General features: G+C 38.6%; 1 protein-coding gene and 1 non-coding gene across 2 annotated transcripts in view; one reads left to right on the forward strand and one right to left on the reverse strand.

The window, feature by feature from the left end:
- The window catches only part of PRMT9 (protein arginine methyltransferase 9), a 30,795-nt gene that overhangs the window by 3,634 nt on the left and 3,763 nt on the right, over window positions 1-23,398 (reverse strand). The window contains exons 3-10 of the mRNA XM_060012119.1: window positions 21,960-22,196; window positions 21,271-21,438; window positions 18,861-18,963; window positions 17,160-17,266; window positions 15,462-15,654; window positions 13,214-13,397; window positions 9,961-10,678; window positions 2,645-2,798 (exon numbers count right to left, since the gene is read on the reverse strand). Coding sequence (XP_059868102.1) covers window positions 2,645-2,798; window positions 9,961-10,678; window positions 13,214-13,397; window positions 15,462-15,654; window positions 17,160-17,266; window positions 18,861-18,963; window positions 21,271-21,438; window positions 21,960-22,196 — 1,864 coding nt within the window. The remainder of the gene's footprint in view (window positions 1-2,644; window positions 2,799-9,960; window positions 10,679-13,213; window positions 13,398-15,461; window positions 15,655-17,159; window positions 17,267-18,860; window positions 18,964-21,270; window positions 21,439-21,959; window positions 22,197-23,398) is intronic.
- TRNAG-UCC (transfer RNA glycine (anticodon UCC)) lies at window positions 3,376-3,448 on the forward strand. The gene has a single exon. It is a non-coding gene; the product is annotated as a tRNA-Gly (tRNA).

Here is a 23,398-nt window from a genome sequence, read left to right on the forward strand (position 1 = left end):
ATATGTAGGGGACTTACTGTACAACATTAATTATTGAACTGTTTGAGCAAATATGCCAAATTCAGCCAAACAGCTAATAGTGGATTTCGTTTTGAAAATAGGTTATTTATCTAGAAGGCAGTGGTTCTCAACTTTGACTGCAAATTAAAATCACCTGAGGAGCTTTTAAAAAGTCCAACTGCTCAGGCCACACCTCAGATCCATCTGGAGTTGGGATCCAGATACCGGTAGTTCTGAGTACAGTCAAGGTTGAGAACCACTGCTATAAACTGTTCCATCAATTTTAGTAGCAATGGACACTTCCTACTAATAACTTTTAGCCTTCTCATTTGAAATAGAAAGGAAACTGTTTAAAAAGTGTTCTCTTTCCTTTAAATATTAGAGAGCAACTGTTCATGGTGAGAAAGGACACATATATCAACCTCTCCCTGGGCATCCTTGAAGGCATCCAACCTTTCCTCCACATAAAAACAGCAATGCCATGCCATTTCCAGGACTCCTGCCCTGTATCCCTATTTGTATCAGTCACCAGAAGAACAGCCCTAGATTCCTGTGTCACCTCTCATCACCTGCACTCTAATCCCCACACAGCTGTACCCATCCCTCATAATCAGTCCTCACTTGTTTCTTAACCTAGCCTACTGGACACTCCTGTCATCTTTGCTAATTCCTTCTTAGATTTCCAATGTAGAGCTCATAACTTTGTGAGTTCTCTAGAATTTAGTTCTCAGCCCTCTTCTCTTTCTACACATTCCCAAGGTGATTGCATCCCATTATTCTGGCTTTAAATATCATCTACCAAATCTGACTGCCCGATTTACATCTCCAGGCTAGCTATTTCTCTGAATTCTTATCCAACTGCTTAATGACCCCATAAAAACGTGAAGCACAACCTGATCCTCCTGTTATTTTCCCCATATCAGTAAATGGCAACTATCCTTCCAGGCGCTTTCTCATACCCCATGTCCCATCTATCACAAAACCTACCTTCAAGATACATCAACCATCTGACCCCTTTGCAACACATCCATTGCTACCACTCTAGTCTAAGTCACTACCACCTCTCTCCTGGATTACTGCAGTAACCTTATGCCTCTGCCGGCTCTCCATGGTGGTCTACTCCCAATACAGCAGCCATAGCAAGCCTTTCAAAACAAGTCACACCTTATCACTCCTCTGGTCGATGCCCTCCAGTTGTTTTCCACCCCTTTCAGAGTAAAAGCCAAAACCTTCACCACGACCTCTACAGGAGGCTCTACAGGATCTGGCTCCTAATACTTTTCTCACTGCATCCTTCATCCGACTCTCCCTCATGGTTTCCTGCTGTTTCGGAATACTCCAATCATGCTCTTGCCTCAGGTCTTTGCACTTGTTGATCCTTTGACTTGTATATGGTTTGCTTCCTTATTTCTCTCTGGTCTCTGCTTAAATATCACTTATCCTTGAGTCCTTTCCTTAGGCATTACCTAAATAAAATAGAATATCCCATCCCTCCAACTCCCATTCTCCTCTAGCCTTCTCACTTCTCACCATCTATCATACTAATCTTTCTACTCCTTTGTTTACTGTCCATCTCTTGTCTCTTTATCGGCAATTTGAATGATAGCTCCATGATATGTGAAAAATATATCAACCATGAAACATAAGCTGTGAAGGAAAGGAGGCTATGAGATGGGAGTCAGGGTGAAAAGATGGCAGGATTAAAATATCATAGATTCTGATGGAATCGAAGAATTGCTGATGTCAGGATCGGGAGAGAATAAGCTAGAAAGATAGGAGATGGTAGTATTTTGGGACCACACAAAGAAATAATTTAAACTTCTCTGTCTTCTGCTAAGTGTATTTTGTTTATTAAACTCTCCAGAAAAACTAAGTAAATAAACTAAAACCTTAGTCTGCTCTGAAAAAATCATTTACTCAACAAATTTATATTTGTTTAGCAAGTATTGTTCATGGAAGATCTAACAATGCATATTCAAGAGCTTACCATCTATAGCCTTTTGATAGAAGGTTTAGATATCACTCCTTTAATTCGGTACTCAACATCCCACTTCCCAAAATGTCGCTTTGGCTTACACAGCAGATCCCACCTATTTCCAACCCCACACCTCTTCCCTAGACATTCCATCCACTCCCACAGTTATAACTCACAAATTTTATTTTGCTGCTAGTAGCTCTGCCAGCACTAAATCCTTGTTTCCCAAAGAGCAACTAACCCCTTTCCTAGGCTCCTCCATTCCGGCTCCCTGCAGCCTGACCGCCCAGACGTTAACTGCTCACACCTGTCACCTGCCAGCCGGAAGTCTCACTGTGATTAAGGGTTCATGTTTAGAACAGATGTCTCCTTCTGGCGGCTGCTTTTATAGACAAGGAGCACACTTTTTCATAAGACTAAACCCAGTACCCTATTTTCCATTTACAACAGTGGTTCCGAGCAAAATCTATAGACTTTTGTCAGTAGGAACAACAGAATTCCTCAGCTATACTAACCCCTAGGTTGATTTTTACCAGTAGTAAGTTCCTTTGCTACAGAAAACTGATTACCATCCCAGTCCAGCTAAACATAGTGACTATAAAACTACAGAGAGATAAGGCAGACTGTGGGCGACAGCCAAGTGGTGGAACTTCTCTGCAAAACACTTACCCGAAACTGGTTAATAAAAGGTGCGATATTAAATCCAAGAGTTCGTTCTGTTCCCTGCACAGCGTTCTCCTCCACCAGTGTCTGCGATTCCACGAGCAACCCAAACATCAGCATGTACTGGGGAAAGATCTTACCTCCAGACTGTAGCAAACACCTGGAGGAAGGAAAAGTGCTTTAAAAAGCATCTTGATTCTCCACGTTCTATAAGTATCAATAACTAAATCATGACTAATTGGGGAGCTACAGATAGTATATAATCTAACACACTTTAGACTGGTAGCTGCCTGGTAGCTCAGAATGGCAGACCGCTTGAAAAGTAACGGGTCAGCTGGATGGATACAAGTTTTTACATTAAGGAAGAATCATCAATGGCTATTAAAATTAGTGGGTAAGGGCACTGATGGCACAGTGGATAGGACTCCACGCTCCCAATGCAGGGGGCCAGGGTTCGATCCCTGATCAGGGAACTAGATCCCACATGCGTGCCACAACTAAGAGTTCGCATGCCACAACTAAGGAGCCTCAGAGCCACAACTAAGGAGCCTGCCTGCCACAACTAATGAGCCCACGTGCTACAACTAAGGAGCTGGTGAGCTGCAACTAAGAAGCCCGCCTGCTAAAACCGAGACCCAGTGCAACCAAATAAATAAATAAGTGAATAAATGAAATGAATTAAATGAATAAATTTAATAAATGAATAAATTAAAAAAAATACTAGTGGGTGAGGGACTTCCCCGGTGGTCCAGTGGTTAGGACTCTGCACTTCCACTGCAGAGGGCACAGGTTCGATCCCTGATTGGGGAATTAAGATCCCGCATGCCACGCAGTGCAGCCAAAAAAAAAAAAAAAAACCAAAAAACTAGTGGGTGAAAGTTTGATTAGGAAAAGGATATTTACATAGTCTCAAAGTATTACCCCCATAAATGACTTACTTATTACAAAGGGAAAATAGCAACTTAGGGTGGAAAAACCTAATGGATACAACTTAAACTAACTGATCTAAATTCACAACAACAATATGGGATAAAGCAACACCATTTGCCTTTGTGACAAAACTTCTGTGGTATTCCTCTGTAAAATGGGTAATCTGACTCTAGTAAGAAACATGAGAAGCATTCCACAAAATAAAAGGCCTGCACTTTTCAAAACTGCGAATCTCATGAAAGACTGAGGAACTCTGGGCATATACCCAGAGAAAACCATTAATTCAAAAAGACACATGCACCCCAATATTCACTGCAGCACTATTTACAACAGCCAGGTCATGGAAACAACCTAAATGCCCATCGACAAACGAAACGAATGGATAAAGAAGATGTGGTGCATATGTACAATGGAATATTACTCAACTATAAAAAGGAACGAAATTGGGTCATTTGTAGAGACATGGATGGACCTAGAGGCTGTCATACAGAGTGAAGCAAGTCAGAATGAGAAAAACAAATACCGTATATTAACGCATATATGTGGAATCTAGAAAAATGGTACAGATGAACCGGTCTGCAAGGGAAAAACAGACACAGATGTAGAGAACAAACATATGGACACCAAGGGGGGAAAGTGGGTGGGGGGGATGAATTGGGAGATTGGGATTGACGTATAAACACTAATATGTGTAAAATAGATAACTAATAAGAACCTGCTGTATAAAAAAATAAAATTAAAAAAAAAAAAAAGACTGAGGAACTGTTCCAGAATAAACGAGACTAAAGAAACTAAATGCAATGTGCGATCCTAGATTGAATTCTGGACCAGGAACAAAAAGGCTATAAAGGATATTACTCCAACAAATGGTGAAATCTGAGTAAGATTTTTCCCTTAGATATCAGTACTGTGTCCATGTAGATGTCCTAATTTTGTTAAGTGTGTGATGAATATATAAATGAGTGTCCTTTTTCTCACAAAATACACACCAAGGTGTTTAGGGGTAAAAGAATACGATATCTGGAAATTACTCTAAAGTGTTCAGAGAGAATACTAAAGCACATGTGGCAAAACAGTAACAATTTGTGAATGTGGGTGTAAGGTACATGTTTGGTTCTTTGTACTATTCTCTAACTTCTCTGTAAGCTTGAAATTTTTTCAAAATAAAAAGTTAAACACTCTGAAAGGGTAAAAAAAAAAAAGTGATTAAAAATCCAAACACTCTATTAAAAGTATGAATAAAGGGCTAACAAAACCCTTTCTCCTCCTACAGTTGATCCTGGATTCACCTTCTGTTTCCCTGGAAATCCCAAAAAGGTGGAATGTCAGCTGTGTTATCAGCAACACTGCTTATGATTTAAAAAATTTTTAAATGCCTCTTAATAGGTAGATGCATCTGGCTTGAGAGAACTGTAAACTATAAATGCCTGATGGGAAGCCACACCACCTCTGGGCTTCCCTGAGTGTGGGATGACTTGTAACCACGTGTTCCTATTGCTGGGACTTGGAAGCTATGCCCCGGGGAGAAGTTCCTATGTGAGATGTAAGGCTCTTGAGCCAAGGCAGCTCCCACGCCCACACGCACAGGGCTGTTTCCACACACCCGAGCTGTGTGGGAGGCACGAGAGCGGTGGGTGGGTCACCTACTGCCATCAAAGGAAATGGACGTGGAGGATACTGTAAGGCACTTTCATCGTTCGCCACACTTACAATCAAACGTTAAATCCCTCATTCTTACTGAACATTCCAAGTAGGTTTCCACTTGAACTTCTAGGATAGGCTACTACAGACAGCTGGACTTTGTATTATCTACCGTATGTATCTTTCATAGTAAGCTTTCAGTCTTAAATATTTCTAGTCAGTAAGGATCTATTTATAAAAATATAGGACTAAATGTTTGACCAATGCATATCTAAAAAAATAGTTCCTGCAAGTTTCTAAAATTGTACGCCATGCGGTTTCCCTGAATAGATCACTGAAATCTTGACAAACTATAAAAACACCCCATTCCTCAAAACCACTTTGGCCCTTCTGCTCTTAAGTTAGTTTCAAATTCTTCATTCTGCTTTTAGTAAACTGATTATCTCAACCATTTAAAAATGTCTAAAACCAGAACAACCACTGAATTATAACAACAGGACATGGTAACGAAATGTAATACATGTCCCTTGATTAGAACCTAGACTGGGGAGAAAAAAAAAGCAATAAAGAATATTACTGGGATAGCTGAGAAAATTTTCATACAGACTACCTACTAAATAATAGTATTTTATCAATGTTAAGTTTCCTGAGTGTGACAGTATGGTGATATGCAGAGGAAAGCCTTTGTTCTCAGGAGATAAATGCTAAATGTTAAAGTAAGGGGGGAGGTTATGAAGCCAACAACTGTCAAATGGTTCAACAAATAAAACAGTAGCCTCCTGTTCACTGTTACTTTTCTTGCATTTTTTCTTTAAGTTTGCAATCTTTCAAAATAAAAAGCTGACAGAAACATTTACAATAAGTACACAGGCTGCTCTTCCTAAAGACTAGGTAATCAAATCATAACCAGGTCATTTCATGAGCACAGAATCAGCAAAGAAAGTTAGAGACGATTCCTTGAGTGTAATGGCCTCAGTCTGACTTAGACAAGTCATGATCCGAAAGCAGGATAATCTCTCCTCACTAAATATAAGTACATGATCATTTAAGTTGTAGTAAGTCCTTATATATATATATATATATATATATATATATATATATATATATATATAGGTTAGCCCAAAAGTGGACTCTACTCTGACTCCAATGCTTTATTCATTTTCGTTATTCCTTTCCTACCAACTTTTTAGCATTTTAGGTGAAGTCTGGTAGAAACTGAATCCACAATTAGTAAAATTACATACCGCAACAAAAACCACACAGCTGTTATCAAACTCCCAATCTATACCTTTACCAAAACAGAAAAATTTTAACATCTTCCTAAATAAGTGGAGAAACTTACCCAGTTTCCTCAAATGGATGAATTTTAATCCTGACAACCCATGTTATTAAATTTTCTAAACAACTTAAGTTATCTGCTAATTGTGATCCATTTAAATAAAAACATCTAATTTTTCTTAAGATCACGAAGTCTCAAATGAGAGACTAGCCACAGAGCTTTGCGTTGCTTGACTAATTCCCTCCACCCCCAAATAGCCACAAAAAGGTAGCGTTCTCTTAAATCAGCAAATGAAAAGCACATAGGTTAATAAAAGCCAAACTTCTAGCCACAAAGGGAGGGAGGGAGGGCAATACCATTAGGTCATTTAGGGGGTAACCAGAAATCAGGCTAAACAAGATGTCAAAAATACATCTGCTGGCGCTTCCCTGGTGGCGCAGTGGTTGAGAGTCCGCCTGCCGATGCAGGAGACACGGGTTCGTGTCCCGGTCCGGGAAGATGCCACGTGCCGCGGAGCGGCTGGGCCCGTGAGCCATGGCCGCTGAGCCTGCGCGTCCGGAGCCTGTGCTCCGCAACGGGAGAGGCCGCAGCAGTGAGAGTCCCGCGTACCGCAAACAAACAAACAAACAAAAAAAACCATCTGCTGAACCCTGTAAGGTCAGAAAAGGTGAATCAAGTACTAACAACCATGCAGAGATAAATACTACACAAAAGCAAGTATGCAAATTATTTTAAAAGGCCGTGTTCACACTATTTTAATCTAAAATCTTAACTCAAATCCTTCTTAACTCAATGTTACCGTTACTAACAAGAATGCTTCTTAGTCATAAAACAGTAATCGTCTTGCAACTCCACTTAGCTTTACTGACACTGAGTGGTTTGTTGTCACTTACACCACTGCAGCTGCCAGACTCCTCAGCGGAATCCTCTGCAAAGCCAAGTAATATCTCTGAACCATCTGTGCCTTCAGAAATAAAAATATATATATATATGTTCCAACTCAAAACTCTAACCATAAATGGCAAAAATTCTGAAGAAACTCTTCGCTGTTTCCTTGTGATCCAACATGAAGTGTTTTAAAATGGGTTTAAATTAAAAAAAAAAAAAAAAGCTCACCAGGCTTTTAAACTTTCTCCTGTATTTTAATCTAGTATGACTGAATAAAAGTTAATAATGAACATTTTAAAACAATGTTAGCAAAGGTAACGGAATACTTAAGTTTGTGTAGTGGCTTATTTTTTTTCCTTGCCTTTTTTTGGGAGGGTTGGTATCCAGTGAGACAGATGCCCTTTATCCTTATCCTAAATACAATCTATCCTCCCAACCCCTAAGTGCATCCTCTTTGACCAGTCATGAGGCCTCCCCACTGTCAGTGGCTAAAGATAATAATAAAAGGCTTGGGTGGGAGTCGCTGCACACCTCTGGCCCCAGAAGCAAGGGAAGCTGACACCTCCAGGAGCACCTGGTAAGGGGCCTGTGCAGGAGCTTCGGCTGAAGGGCAGAGCACTGGCTCTCCACTGTTGCTCAGGAGCTGTTCTGCGGGACCGGGAGAACACTGGCTGAAACAGTGATCGCGGGTGCTACTAGCATTTAGCTCCCAGAGGTGCCAAACATCCTGCAACACATAGAGGATAGTCCTACCTAAGAACTGACCCCACCCCACCCCCTAAAAGACCGTCCCACCCAAACTGCCAACAGGACCCCTCCCTCTGCTGAGAAACACTGAAGGGGAACTGTAGGCAGCTTTACATAAGTTGTTTCCCACTAACATAACCAATCAGTCCATCAATGGATGGATAAGCAAAATGTGACATATACATACAATGGAAGATTATTCCACCTGAAAAAGGAAGGAAATTCAGACATATACTACAACATGGATGAACCTGAAGGACATTATGCTAAGTGAAGTAAGAGTCTCACACACACACACACACACAAAACCAACAAATACTGCATGATTCCAGTCATATGAGGTACAGGAGTCAAACTCATAGCAGCAGAGAGTAGAATGGTGGTTACCCGGGCCTGGGGTGGGGTGGGGGGGTGGGGGTGGGATGAAGAGTTATTGTTTAATGGGTATAAAGTTTCAGTTTTACAAGATGAAAAGAGTTCCGAGGATGGCTGGGGAAACGACTGCCCCACACTACAAAAATATTTAATACCACTGAACTATCCACTTCAAGTCGGTTAAGACGAAAAATTTTATGTGCATTTTACCACAATAAAAAAAATTAGAAAAAGAATTAAATCAAAACTAAAAGTAAATAAACCATTAGGTAAATTGTACACCTTTCCAAGGTGATTCTACCAAATAAGTCAAACCTCATCTGTGTCAGAAATTCGTAGGGCTGAAATGCCTTCAAAGGCATCTAATCCAGTATCCCTCATTTTATAGATGAGGGAAACTGAGGACAAGAGATATTAAATGACTTAAAAAAATTTTTACTACTTCAGGAATTCACAGACAAATCTGAGACTAGATTCAAACACACCCTTCCAGCTCCTTGTTCTATACTCTACCTAAAGTACATCTATTTAAAATTTTAAGAGTGTATGTTTCTATTTATATATGTCAGACCTCTATATCCCCATAATTTGTGATATGTACAAGATTGTTTTAAAGACTAGAAAATGGCAGTGATTTTTACTAGTTACCTCATAAGAAAAGGTAAGTGTGGTTAACAAAAGAAAACGCACATAAAACCTAAAATATAATTAACTATATAAGCAAATTTTTTTTCCTGAACAATTTGCCTTTTGCTGTTGCAGTTTGGTCTGCATTTCCACCACTGCTCCTGTACTACAAAACCAGCCCTGTTCATATACCACAAAATTTAAAACTATAAATTCATTCTACTTAAACTTGGGCCCCCAAATATTCAATATTGCCATCTTTTCAGATATGAGCAGCACAACTGAAGAACCTGGAAGCTTAGGCAGATTTGCTTTCAATTTTAAATACTAGGGTCAAGTTTGTCGCCAGTAACCTAAACTGAAGGACAAATTCCTTAGGGACAGAACTGTACTATAGAGATTTTAGGACCTAAAAGGACTAGGACTTGTTCCCAAGCAGCACTCTGCTCTCCCAATACACCATCAGATGCATACTATATGTTTCTCATCAGTTTTTCTTATAAAGATGAAATTTGATTTTTCCTTATTTATCCTTGAATGTCTTATCTGTTCTTACAGAGCTCTAATTAATTCCCTATATTATACATAGGCAGTCCAATCCCAACGCAGGCTCTCTTCACACCTGCAGGGCAGAGGATCCTTTAAAGAAAAAAAAAAAAATTCAGTAATGACATGCACAGAAAGAGAAAGACAAGAAGTCACAGGTCCTGAAAAGCAATGCTTGAGGAACACACGATGATCACGACTCATTTGTGCAGTGACACCATTAAAGAACTAAAGGAACTTACATGAAGTCTAAGCTCAAATAAACCAAAGGTTGTATTTTGTGTTTTACCTGGATATTGCCGCTTTTTCCATTATTTCCTGCTGAAGGAGCCCAGATGGCTCAATGACATCCAGTATAATTATACTCCACAACTTGTCTGATTTTGGCCTTTGCAACACAGCGGATTCATCTTCCACATGTCTCAACCAAAACTCAAGTGTTTCTTTAGGAAAGTGATTGGCTTCAGATATGAGGTCCAGAGTCATACGATGCTGGTCTTTCTCCACAGAACTGTAAGGTTTAACCTGCCCGAGTGTGCCAGCAATTACAGGCAGAATAGAGAAGCCCTCAGACACATCTAACACATACAAAGGTTCAGGGACGCTCTGTTCAGAATTATTCTGTCCACTTTCACAGCTCATCTCGTTACTCGGACACTGGGTATCCATGGCCTGACCCCGTTTCTCCAGAGTCAGTGAAGACAACACTTTCTTCATTGCCATTTTAAAGCCTTCATGGTATGGGATGTTATTAAGCAAAGCAATTTCTGTGGATTCCAAAACACAAGTCTGCTCCACAGCATCTGGTTTACTGGTCTGAAGACTGGCCAGGGCACTACAGAGCTCAGCCTCATTTCCTAAAGGCAGCAGGTCTTTATTCTTGGTAAAACTTTTCCCAACATCCATTTCACGCTCCGAATTGAAGACACTGATACTCTGGATTCTTAGGTAACAATCTTGACAAGACACTTCCATCATCACCTGGTCCCCAGGCTTTATCCAGTAGTCTTCATGAAACAGGAAGAAAGAAAAAAAGTTGTAGTTGATGAATACGAGTGTTTATAAGTCTGAGGATCACACAAACACCTCTGTCCTCCTGTCATTTTTTAAACCATGACAGGAAGGATCGCATCTATTGATTTAAAAGAATTAAGTGAATTAATCTATTCATTTCCAAAAAACCCAAAAAACCAAACTAGGAAAATCCCTCCAGCTTTACATAGGGAAAAACTGAGGTTAGAAGATCCAATTGACTTACAGCATAACAGATTCAAGAGATCATTATTGGACCTTAACTATCAGTATTATAGTGCTTTTACTGTAATCACTAGATACCATCAATGTCCCCAGATTGGAGGGTGGGGGAAGGACTTCAGGGGACTCTCAGTCTTTGGTAATGAAGCCAACAATAACAAAGATAGATGAAACTCAGGGATCAGCACCAAACCTCACTTTAGCTTAAAGGGACATTCTTTTCTCTAAGAGAAATTTCCCAAAGAACAAGGCAGCATTCAGTAGCACTTTGTCAGTAATATCTCTTAACTGTAAGTACTTAGATATTCTTGCATGTTTAGGAATTTGAAAATATAAGGAAGGACTAAGTCCTACAATAAAGACTGTATCATGCTCTTATCCATGAGCTTTCACACGTGGTAAAACTTTAAAGTGTAAATGTATAATTGCAATTCCTTCTCATTAGCCACAGAGCCAGTTGGAAATACAAGTTGCTATTCTTGTGTTTACACATTTAAAATATCCTTTCCCAAAGAAGGACTTTTTAAAAAAATACCATCTAAGTTACTGAAAGAGAGTTAGAATAAACAAAATTTTCAAGTAAGTGCTCTTTATTGAGTGCCAGTCACTATGGTAGGCATTTTATACCTAGTATGTCTAGTAATTCCTACAACAATCCTGCAACATAGGCAGCATCTTCTCTTTTTTTTTTTTTTGGCCACGCCGCACAGCTTGCAAGATCTTAGTTCCCCAACCAGGGACTGAACCCAGGCCCTAGGCAGTGAAAGCGCAGAGTCCTAACCACTGGACCAACAAAGAATTCCCAGCATCATTCCCATTTTTATACATCACATAACAAAAGCTCTAAGAAATAACCAGCAAGGCCTGCCAGGAAGTCAGTAAGTAGCCGAGACCCAATTTCAAATCTACCTGACTGAAAGAAAAAGACAAATACTGTATGCTAACACATATATATGGAATTTAAGAAAAAAAAATGTCATGAAAAACCTAGGGGTAAGACAGGAATAAAGACACAGACCTACTGGAGAACGGATTTGAGGATATGGGGAGGGAGAAGGGTGAGCTGTGACAGGGCGAGAGAGAGTCATGGACATATATACACTAACAAATGTAAGGTAGATAGCTAGTGGGAAGCAGCCGCACAGCACAGGGATATCGGGCTCAGTGCTTTGTGACCGCCTGGAGGGGTGGGATAGGGAGGGTGGGAGGGAGGGAGACACAAGAGGGAAGAGATATGGGAACATATGTATATGTATAACTGATTCACTTTGTTATAAAGCAGAAACTAACACACCATTGTAAAGCAATTATACCCCAATAAAGATGTTAAAAAAAAAAAAAACCTACCTGACTGACTCCAAAACCCATACCGGCCACAATACTATATTGACTCCATGACTTAATGACCTTGCCAAATTAGATCCTTGATTAAGAGACTACATAGAAGTAAATAGAGACTACATAGAAGTAAATATTTATTACCTTCCAGTTTTAAAAAGGTAGAATTTTGCTATGTAATACAACTGCTGTAAACTATATTGAAACCCATAAAATTGCTAGTAAAAAATTTCTATACAAAAAATACCTTTAATATAGGACATCCCTAAATAAGTCCATGGATTCATGAACTCTAAACTGCAAAATTCTGTACTTCTATGAGTGTGCATATTTCTAGGACCTGGGGCTCCACAGATGCTATCAGATTCTGTAAGTGGTAAGAACTCCTACACTAAAAGCAGTATTTTTCCACTGTGTTCCATAAAAAATGGATTAGCATTTCTCTTATTTACTGAACTAGAGTAATCAGAGTTGAAGAAATGATTTAATGATAGATATTTTTGAGTGGTATGCAGCAGAGTTGTGTTTTAGTCTTTTTTTTTAATATTGGAATATAGTTGATTAACAAAGCTGTTAGTTTCAGGTTTACAGCAGAGAGATTCATTTATGCATATACATGTATCTAGCTCTTTTTCAAATTCTTTTCCCATTTAGGTTATTACAGAGTATTGAGCAGAGTTCCCTGTGCTGTACAGTAGGTCCTTGTTGGTTATCTATTTTAAATATAGCAGTGTGTACATGTCAATTTTAGTCTCTCTTCTTAACCACATATATTAATTATTTAAAACTACTTTTCAAAAAGAAAAAGAAAATTCTGAAAAATTTAACCAATCTCCCTTGACTAGAAACTTCCTATTCATAGTGAATTTTCTGACACTGACTCAAATGCTTAGAGGGTTAAAACAAAAAGTTTTAAAAAACAACAACAACAAAAATTAGACAAGATATACCTGCAAGGTCATGTACAGGGTAGATAGCCTGTTCCCAGCATGTTTCCTCACTAGGACTTGTGGATAAACTGTGTTCATCATCAAGCTGGAGTACAAACCAAACCACAATAGCATCGAGTATGCCTTCTTTAGTAACAGGGATACCAATTTTATCAGGCTTTTTAGTTGCAAGACTTTTTAATTCCTGAAAAAATGTTAAAGGAATAAGAGGATTTTAGACATTCATTATATACTTGCCCCAATATCATATCAATTCCCATTTCTGTAAGTTCTCAGTCCTGCCCAGCGCCCTTAGGGGATTGGTATCTTGGCACACCTACAATCATTTAAGGCATGCTGGATGGGAAGCTCTGATATATGGTATATGGTAGTGAGTACCATACAGTTATTACAGACAATGAGGCAGACACCTATTACTGATGTAGAAAGAAGTCCATGACATAGTGTTGAATGAAGGTAGCGAGTGGCAAAGCAATAGAGATTATTTTGTTTTAAAAAAGTGTTTGGGGCTTCCCTGGTGGCACAGTGGTTGAGAGTCCGCCTGCCGATGCAGGGGACACGGGTTCATGCCCCGGTCCGGGAAGATCCCACATGCCGTGGAGCGGCTGGGCCCGTGAGCCATGGCCGCTGAGCCTGCACGTCCAGAGCCTGTACTCCGCAACGGGAGAGGCCACAACAGTGAGAGGCCCACGTACCGCATGAAAAAAAAAAAAAAAAAAAAAAAAGGTGTGTGTGTGTGTGTGTGTGTGTGTGTGTGTGTAGAAGATTAGAAAAGCAAGTCTGAAAAGATGTATTTCAGCTGGTGACCTGGAGAAAGAAGGGCCTAGATTTTAAAAAGGAAAAAATATACTTTTTCTTCTTTTCTACTGCATTACTTGAAAACGTTAAACAGGCAGATATTATTTTCAAAATTAAAGTCTTAATAAGGTGTTTTCATGTGTGTGTGGCATATAAAAATTAAAATAAGAAAAGGATAGCTTTGGAGTACTCAGCAGCTATGATCGTACTGTTCCCCATTGGAAGACTGTTACATCAGAAAAGAAATGCTCGTGAAGCTCGGCCACAGTAATCAATGCCAAAGTGTTAATTTAGTTCCACACCACCTCAAAAAACCAACAAAAAACCTAGTAACAATTAACAGGGGAAAGCTTTCATTAAATTACAAAGATCTTAGGCTAAAATGACCCTCACAAAGTCTTCTGTATGCAGGCAAGTTTCATCTCAAAAGCTTCATGTACTTAAACATTTAACCTTACAGGAAGATCTCCAGAAAAGGACTCGATGTAACTTTTCTCAATTTCCTTGGGCTCCTTCTTTGTGCAGTGCGCCCCTCCACCACCCACACAGACACACCAGGGTGACAGCAACTTGTCCTGGTTTGCCCAAGACTGTCTCTGGGGAACCCCTCAGTCCTGGCAAGCCAAGATGGCTGGTCACATACAACCTAGAGAGCTGAATTACGTTTCATTTCAAGGAATACTGTTAATTTGAAATGGCAGGATGACACAGAGAAGAGTCAAAAGACCTAGGTTATAACTCCTGCCCCTACATTCATATTTGGGGGGAATTAATGTAAGCTATAGTTCCTTCATCTGTATAGCACAGGATAATTATAACTGTATTGCAACACTGTTTTAAGAGCCAGCTAAGAATACCCATGAAAGCACCAGGCACACTGTACATTCCCAAAAGCCTTAGGGATCTTTTTCTCTGTATTTACAGTAAGTAAATAATTTCAGGAGGGAATTCTGGTTACCGTTTAATCATTTTCTTTACATATAGTCAGTGGAATCCCACGCAAACTCATAAAATAAGACTGTCCTATGTATTAACTATTTAAAATAATGCATGAAATTTAATGCTTAAAAACAGTAACTGGGGCTTCCCTGGTGGCGCAGTGGTTAAGAATCCGCCTGCCAATGCAGGGGACACAGGTTCAAGCCCTGGTCCGGGAAGATCCCACATGTTGCGGAGCAATTAAGTCCCTGCACCACAACTACTGAGCCTGCGCTCTAGAGCCCGCGAGCCACAACTACTGAAGCCCGTGCACCTGGAGCCCTTGCTCTGCAACAAGAGAAGCCACCACAATGAGAAGCCCTCACACCGCAAGGAAGAGTAGCCCCCGCTCGCCACAACTAGAGAAAGCCCGCGCACAGCAACGAAAACCCAACACAGCCAAAAATAAAACTAACTAAATAAATAAATGTATATACATTAAAAAAAACAGTAATTGAACTTTCATTTTTACCTGAAGATTGTTGAAATCTACTGTCATAATTTCAAAGCACTCTGTCAAAGCCAAATATCCTCCAGGAACTCGACTCATCTTTTCGGTTGTATAAGGTTCAATTGTTTCTTCAGCATCTACAGAAGAATACGCTGGACTCTGAAATTTCACACTGGTTGGCAAACAGATCCCAGCAATGTCCTTAATACCCACCCTGGTAAGAGGGGGAATAAGAGAGGAAAAGGAGAAAGACAGGTTTGTTTTTTTGTTTTTTTAAGAATCAAGTAACACCATCTAATACTGAATCCAGCAAAAATAAATATAAAAATGCAATAAAGCTTCATAGACAAAGGTTTCTTAAACACAGTTATAAACACAATCACTAACTATAAAGGAAAACAAATGATAAGTAAGTGTACCTTAAAAATAAGAACTCTGCTCATCAAAAGATACCCAGGAAGAAAGTAAAAAGGCAAGCCACTGAGTAGGAAAAGAGATTTGTAATATATTACTCAACAAAGGGCAAATATCCAAAATATATTTTTAAATTCCCACAATAAAAGAAACACAAAAATAGGCAAAAGACTTAGACACTGTACAAAAGAACATATCCAAATGACCAATAAGCATATGAAAATTTAGCCACCAGGGAAATGAAGTGAAAGCCATACTACACAACCACCAGAATGGGGAAAATAAGTGTTGTAAGAATACTTTCATGCACTATTGGTAGGAATAGAAAATTAACAAGACCACTCTGGAAGACTTTCATAGTTCCTGCTCAAGATGAACATGACTATTCTAGATTCACTCTTAATATGGGAACCTCAGAGTGTCTGACATTTGCACTTTTAGGAACATAGCCAACAGAAATTCATACATACCACCAACAAAAGAATGTTCAAGAATGTTTATAGCTGTGCTATTTATTTCCAATACTCCCAAAACTGGATATGACCTAAATGTCCATCACCAGCAAAACGGAGGAATGCACTGTGGTGTATTCATACAACAAGGATGAACAGTAGTTGCCTACTAGTGAGTCTTTGGGATGATTTTTATTTTCTTCAAATACTCATCAGTATTTCTTAAAATATAATTATGTTACATTTAACACTATCAAGTTATCAGATGGAGGGCCTCCTTAAAAAGTTCCAAAAAACTATGGATCAATATTTTAGCAAACTAAAAAAATTCATTAATGTTCAAGAAAAACATGTAACCAAGAAACTTCTATAACTAAAAAAATTTTTCACCTGTATCACATGTGATAAATCTCAGAATCTCAAGGGTAGAAAGATCCTAAAATTTCATCCCACCCAACCAGAAAACATTATAATGTCAATAGTTATTAAGAAGAGAAAAATGGGAGAAATAAAATTATTTTCACATTGGAAATTTTTACTTCACTTTCTCTAAAATCAGTCTTAACTTAGTATTTTTCTCATGAATCTATCACACATCGAAAGGATACTAAGTTGTATCAAAATTAATTTTCCACTAGAAAACTGAAAGCTGATTTTAATCCTAGAGTTCTATTTTCGAAGGAAGTTTAAAAAAAGCAAAAAGAAAATTAAGACTGGAATAAACATCATGAATTTAAAGGTCAGAAAACTACACATTCTCATCTGAATAAATGTCCACTAAATAACCTCTGGAGTACAGTCTATGCCTTAAAATTACTATTTTTTAATATTTACTATTTAAATAATCACTTACCTATGATGTCTTCTTATCTCTGCACATTCTACTGCCATCCCAAATATAACAGCACTTGCCGGTATAACTTTCCCATATTTTTCACAATTACCATTTTCACCTTTGGTCTAAAAATATAACAATAAAAATTATATTCTGTTATATTTATGTCAAAATATGTGTGTATGATGGCAAGCTATGAAAATTTATCAGAAAAGAACTCGAAAAAATAATAATTAAGATAAGCAGGACTTCCCTGGTGGCAGAGTGGTTAAGAATCTGCCTGCCAACGCAGAGAACACGGGTTCGAGCCCTGGTCCAGGAAGATCCCACATGCCACAGAGCAACTAAGCCTGTGTGCCACAACTACTGAGCCTGCACTCTAGAGCCCGTGAGCCACAACTACTGAGCCTATGTGCCACAACTACTGAAGCCCGTGTGCCTAGAGCCCATGCTCCACAACAAGAGAAGCCACCACGATGAGAAGCCTGTGCACTGCAACAAAGAGTAGCCCCCACTTGCTGCCACTAGAGAAAGCCTGCGTGCAGCAATAAAGACCCAATGTAGCCAAACATAAACAAATTAAAATAAATAACTTTTTTTTTTTTTTTTTTTTTTCTGCGGTACGTGGGCCTCTCACTGTTGTGGCCTCTCCCGTTGCATAGCACAGGCTCCGGACGCTCAGGCTCAGCGCCATGGCTCACGGGCCTAGCCGCTTTGCGGCATGTGGGATCTTCCCCGACCGGGGCACGAACCTGTGTCCCCTGCATCGGCAGGCGGACTCTCAACCACTGCGCCACCAGGGAAGCCCAAAATAAATAACTTTTAAAAAATAAAGTACTCATCATGGGAAAGGTAGAAGTTTATTAAAATAAAAAAAAAAGATAAGCAGGTTAAGGGGCCTTTTTCCTTTAAAAAGTTTTTTATTTTCATTGCTATATGTATGTTTGTGTGTATACATATTTTTTTTTCTTTTTTTCCAGTACAAATAGGAAGGAAGGAAGGGAGGGAGGGAGGTGGGGAGCTAGAAATCTCTAAGTCTGCATACAACAAAAGACTATTCAGTATGACTTTAACTGAGAGGCCAAAATCACCATTACCTACTTGAAAAACAAACTGCTCTTCTTTCAACCTTTCATTAGCTATTTTAAATCCAAATCATTTTCTGTAAGTATTAAATTCTTATTAAATGTTAAAATTCTTTCATTCATAATACATATATATAAACCAAATCTACAATTTACTGGGCCACAGTAGAGGATTTCAATGCAAAATATAACTTGGCAATTATAAGAATCAGTCCTGTCCAAGCAGTAGCCTGGGTCCAACTGATACGTTAAAACCATACCATGCCAGTTATCACTATATTCCCTTTTGATAATCTGCCAAAAAATACAAGCAGTGAAGGCTGTGAGACTGAAAGTCCTTCCCTTTCTCAACCCTGCTCAAGAATTCCAGAGTCAATCCCTTCATAACGTAATCTCAATTCCTAAGAATTCTGTCCTGGAGTGTTTTTTGCCTATATACACCATTTGGGCACACAAGTATACACTGCACTATGTTATTAAATGTTTTTTCACACTGATTTCTTTCCAACAGTACAGTATGCACCTCAAGAGTGGGATGTATCTCATACTGATTTGCAATGATGCTAGGGGCTCAATAAATTATCTACCGAATAATGAATTCTTAATCAGATGTAAGTGTTTTCATGCTGCTTACCTTTGGCTGCAAAAGTAAATGTTCCCATGCATGAATCAAACTCTCCACAATTCCTTCTCCAAATAAACCTGCATCGACAGTTTCTGTTACAACAAGGGACACTCTATAGAATGATTTTTTAAAAATATATGTAAGTAAAATATCATGCTATTTATATAAAAGATGTCAAAGCTGAGAGCAGAAAGGAAGCGTTTATTATAGAAACAGTTCATATGTAAAATTTTCTAATACATTTTGTGTTTAATATCTACCCTGGAATCTTGAGGAAGATTCAGGCTCCTCTGTCCTCCACCAGCAGCTCCCTGGTGGGGACAGTAGTGGGAGTCCACAACCTTCACTTGACCCCCTGCCTCTCGGATTATCCTTTCATTGCCTAAATCCTAAGAAGTGGTTCATACCCATTACCTTCTTACCAGTCCCCCTCCTTAACCCTGAGTAACTGGACTTCTATCCCCAACACTCTATAAAAATACTATCATCAGTGACTCCCCGACTTACCAAAATGAATACTCTTTCTCGGTTCTAATTTTCCTTGATCTGTAAATAACATTTAGTGCGGGTGAGGAGGCCTGCCCCTCAAAATCCTTCCTCTACCTCTGGTGTGTTTACCTCTACACACTGAGTGTCCCTCTCCTGTTACTTCTCTTGCTTTACCCACACCTGTGAGTTTTCACAAAAGCCTAATCCACAGAGCTCTGATCTTCTGTCCATTCTTTCTTTCTAGAAAATTTCACTCAAAGACACACCAAAAAAATGTCTCCCTTCTCTGAACCTCTTTACTACTTACTGCCAGTATCGTTCATTTGTGTAATTAGAAGGTAAAGATATTTTCATGAATATTCCTTATCTTCCCATCTAGACTGTAGGTGCCTTGAGGACAGACTTTGGTATCCCCTACAGTGCCTAAGCCCAGTATTATATATATTCACAAAATTTTCAATATTTATGATTGCAAATATTTAGAACATGGAAGGTATCTCAAATCATCTATTCCAAGATCTTCAAGTCTCTAGATTTGCTCAAGGTCAAAATAAATTATTATTAATTATTATTACTGAACCGTATCTCTTAATTCAAAGCCAATAGATCCTTCTACAACACCATCTGTGACAAAAATGTAGATTGAATTAACATAACTTTGATTCATGCTCTGGACTGAATTGTGTACCACCAAAATTCACGCTGAAGCCCTAACTCCCAGCGTGACTATACTTGGAGATAGGATCCTTACGAGGTAATTAAGGTTCAGTGAGGTCATAAAGGTGAAGTCCTAATCTGATAGGGCATGTGTCCTTATAAAAGTGGAGGAGACAGCAGTGATCCCTCTCTCCTCACATGCACAGAGGACAGGCCATGTAAGGACGCACAGGAAGTCCATCTGCAAAGCTAGGAAGAGAGCTCCCATCAGAAACCAAATTTGCCAGCACCCATGATCATGGACTTCTAGCCTCCAGAGCTGTGAGAAAATAAACGTCTGTAGTTTAAGCTACCTGGTCCGGTATTTTGTTAACAGCAGTCTGAGCAGACTAAGACAATTGAGGACACTGTTTATTTCTATAAAATGGTATAATATCTGCCTCAACAATCTAACAGGACTTCTTTCATGAGAACATATGTAGAGACCATTGAAAAGCATAACTATTATGTAAATATAAATATTATCATACATATATGGCAAAAGACTTTTAAAAATCATAGTCTCAATGATGACAGGGCATAAAAAAGCCCTGTTTCAATGTAAACTGAATTTAAGTAAGATGAAAAGATAGACTACCCAGAAGAGGTAGTAGAGCAAGTGCTACTCAGAGAAAACTCTGTATCTAAAATGATAGTTTACTGGACCAGATGATTTTTAAATCCCCTCTAGCTCTAAAATTCCATCCCCTTGTGAGATGGATCAAGGTGAAATAACATACTAAAAAGCTAAGACTTATGAGATAATATTCAAAGCATTTGAAGGGCCCAAGCCAAAATACATTGACAGCTGACGCTTCCAAAGCCAAAGGCTATCCTTCATATTAGCCAGGGATATTAACACCAAATGTGATTAAGCCCATCAAGCTTCATCTACCCACGCGTTATTTTTAAGTACAATTTTTAAATAGTTATTGACCACACAGAAGGACAACTAGAACACTGAAATTAACAAAGGTCAAGTAACTTGCTAAAGCTGAAGTTTATGTATTAAATCCCTTGCCACAAATTTTTCTCAAGATCTTTAAATCTTTTTTACCAAGAAAATGATCTTACTATGAAATCAATCTTAGGCTAAACTATCCTATATCTGCATCTTTACAATATAAGGGTTTTAGCATTTTTGTTTGGACTAGAAGCTAGAAATGTGAATATCTTAATTTTTTTTAAAAAAATAGTGGATTATAAAAACTAAAATTAGTTCATATTATAATACCTTTCAGGAATGTGTTTTGGAATTTCTATGTCAAGCGACTTCATATGTAAGAGTTTGATCCCTGCTTCCATCTCGTTTGCTGCCACTACATCACAGGCAAGTTCATACATGGTCTTGGATAACTCACAGGCATACACCAAGTGCGCTCCAGCTTTTTTAGCAAACATGCTACAAGAGGAAAAAGTGTTCCATCAGGAAAAAATAATCTACTGTAATCTTTCAAATTTTAGTGGAATTATAATGCTTAAACATGAGGTTTTCCTTTTATTTTTTAACACAACCATTATTTGTTCTGCATTTTAAGAAATGAACTAATATTCTTGTCAAGCAATAAATCACACAATAAATCATGACATTCACCTTATTAAAACACAACTGGCATGCAGGATGCTAACAGACTTTAAACAACCAGATTCAACCAGAATGTTAATGTAAAAAGTACTCTTAAAATTCATTATTTAAAATTTCAATGATGACCCCCAATTTTTCTTGGTGGTTATGTCGACTTCTTAATTAAGTAAAAGTTATAGTGAAAAATATAATAATAATAGTTCCATGAATAATCATAACGAGATTATGAGAAATAAACTCTACTTTTAAATTCTGCTGTTAAAGTTTCCATATTTGGTACAATCCTTAATTTACATTAGTATATAGGTATACATAATTAAAACACAATTCCAACAAACCTTAGTATTCCAGTTCCTGCTCCAATGTCCAAAACGCTTCCGGAGCCCAAACGAACCGCCTTTTGGATCGCTGCGTTATAAATCATATTCCTCCTGGTGTCATTAAGCATGAGAAAGTGCCAGCGCTCCACCAACCAGTTTGCAACACGATAAAAATTCTCCTTTGCATCACTGAAATCCGGGTTTAGCTTCACTGCTTTACGAAAATACCCGGCTGCTTCATCTCTGAAGCCCATTCTAGAGTAAAACATAACAGACAAGATATTCAACTATATACTATCAATTACAGTGCCTTTGTTCGTGCCGCTTATCTGGCCTGAGAACCCCTCACCAGCACCTCAGATCCTACCCAACCCAAGCGCCATCTCCTTGGGAAGCCTTCTGTGAGGACTGCGATTCTCATTCACTTCTTTCCTTTCTGAATCGCTTTTATATTTATGCATTCCAGGACATTAACAACTGACTGACTATGAATTACTACTTTACTATGGTATAGTAGAGGCTCTCCTAGCCATCCTCCATTTAAACAACTTTCTAGAACACCAGTGGTTTCTAAAAACCACTCCCTCTGTAAAAGATATTAACGCCTATGGCTAAGAGGTGCCTCTTCGCTGTACCTGCATACCTTTTCCCTCTGCAATTGAGTTGAATGGTCATCAAGAGTCAGTTGTAGAGCAGGAATAAAGATGCAGACATAGAGAATGGACTTGAGGACACGGGGAGGGGGCAGGGTAAGCTGGGACGAAGTGAGAGAGTAGCATCGACATATATACACTACCGAATGTAAAATAGATAGCTAGTGGGAAGCAGCAGCATAGCACAGGGAGATCAGCTCGGTGCTTTGTGACCACCTGGAGGGGTGGGAGGGAGACGCAAGAGGGAGGGGATATGGGGACATCTGTATGCATATGGCTGATTCACTTTGATGTACAACAGAAACTAACACAGTACTGTGAAGCAATTATACTCCAATAAAGAGCTATTACAAAATAATAATAAAATAATTAAGACACAACAATGTAATGCACAGCACAGGGAATATAGTTAATTAATATTTTATATTAACTTTATGTTGAGCATATTCTATAAAAATGCAGAATCACTATGTTGTATACCCGAAAGTAATATAATATTGTAAGTCAACTATATTTCAGTAAAAAATAAGTAAATAAATAAATAAGTCTAAATTAAAAAAAAAAAAAGTCAGTTGTATTCGCTGCCAGACCAGTTTACACCAGTCGCACTTGTTATTATTATATATTTTAATTAAATACAAAAGAAACCAAATAAATATGACTGCAAAAACAGAGGCATTGTGTCTAAGGAAAAAAGTTAAAGGTGAGTCACCCAAAAAACTACTACTAAATTAGATGTGAGCAAATCAATAATAAAAGACAGGGGGAGAAAACTATCAAACCATCCGGAACAGTATTTCTTAA

This window comes from Delphinus delphis, chromosome 5 (genome assembly GCF_949987515.2).
Source record: "Delphinus delphis chromosome 5, mDelDel1.2, whole genome shotgun sequence".
In the NCBI taxonomy this organism is placed as follows: domain Eukaryota; kingdom Metazoa; phylum Chordata; class Mammalia; order Artiodactyla; family Delphinidae; genus Delphinus; species Delphinus delphis.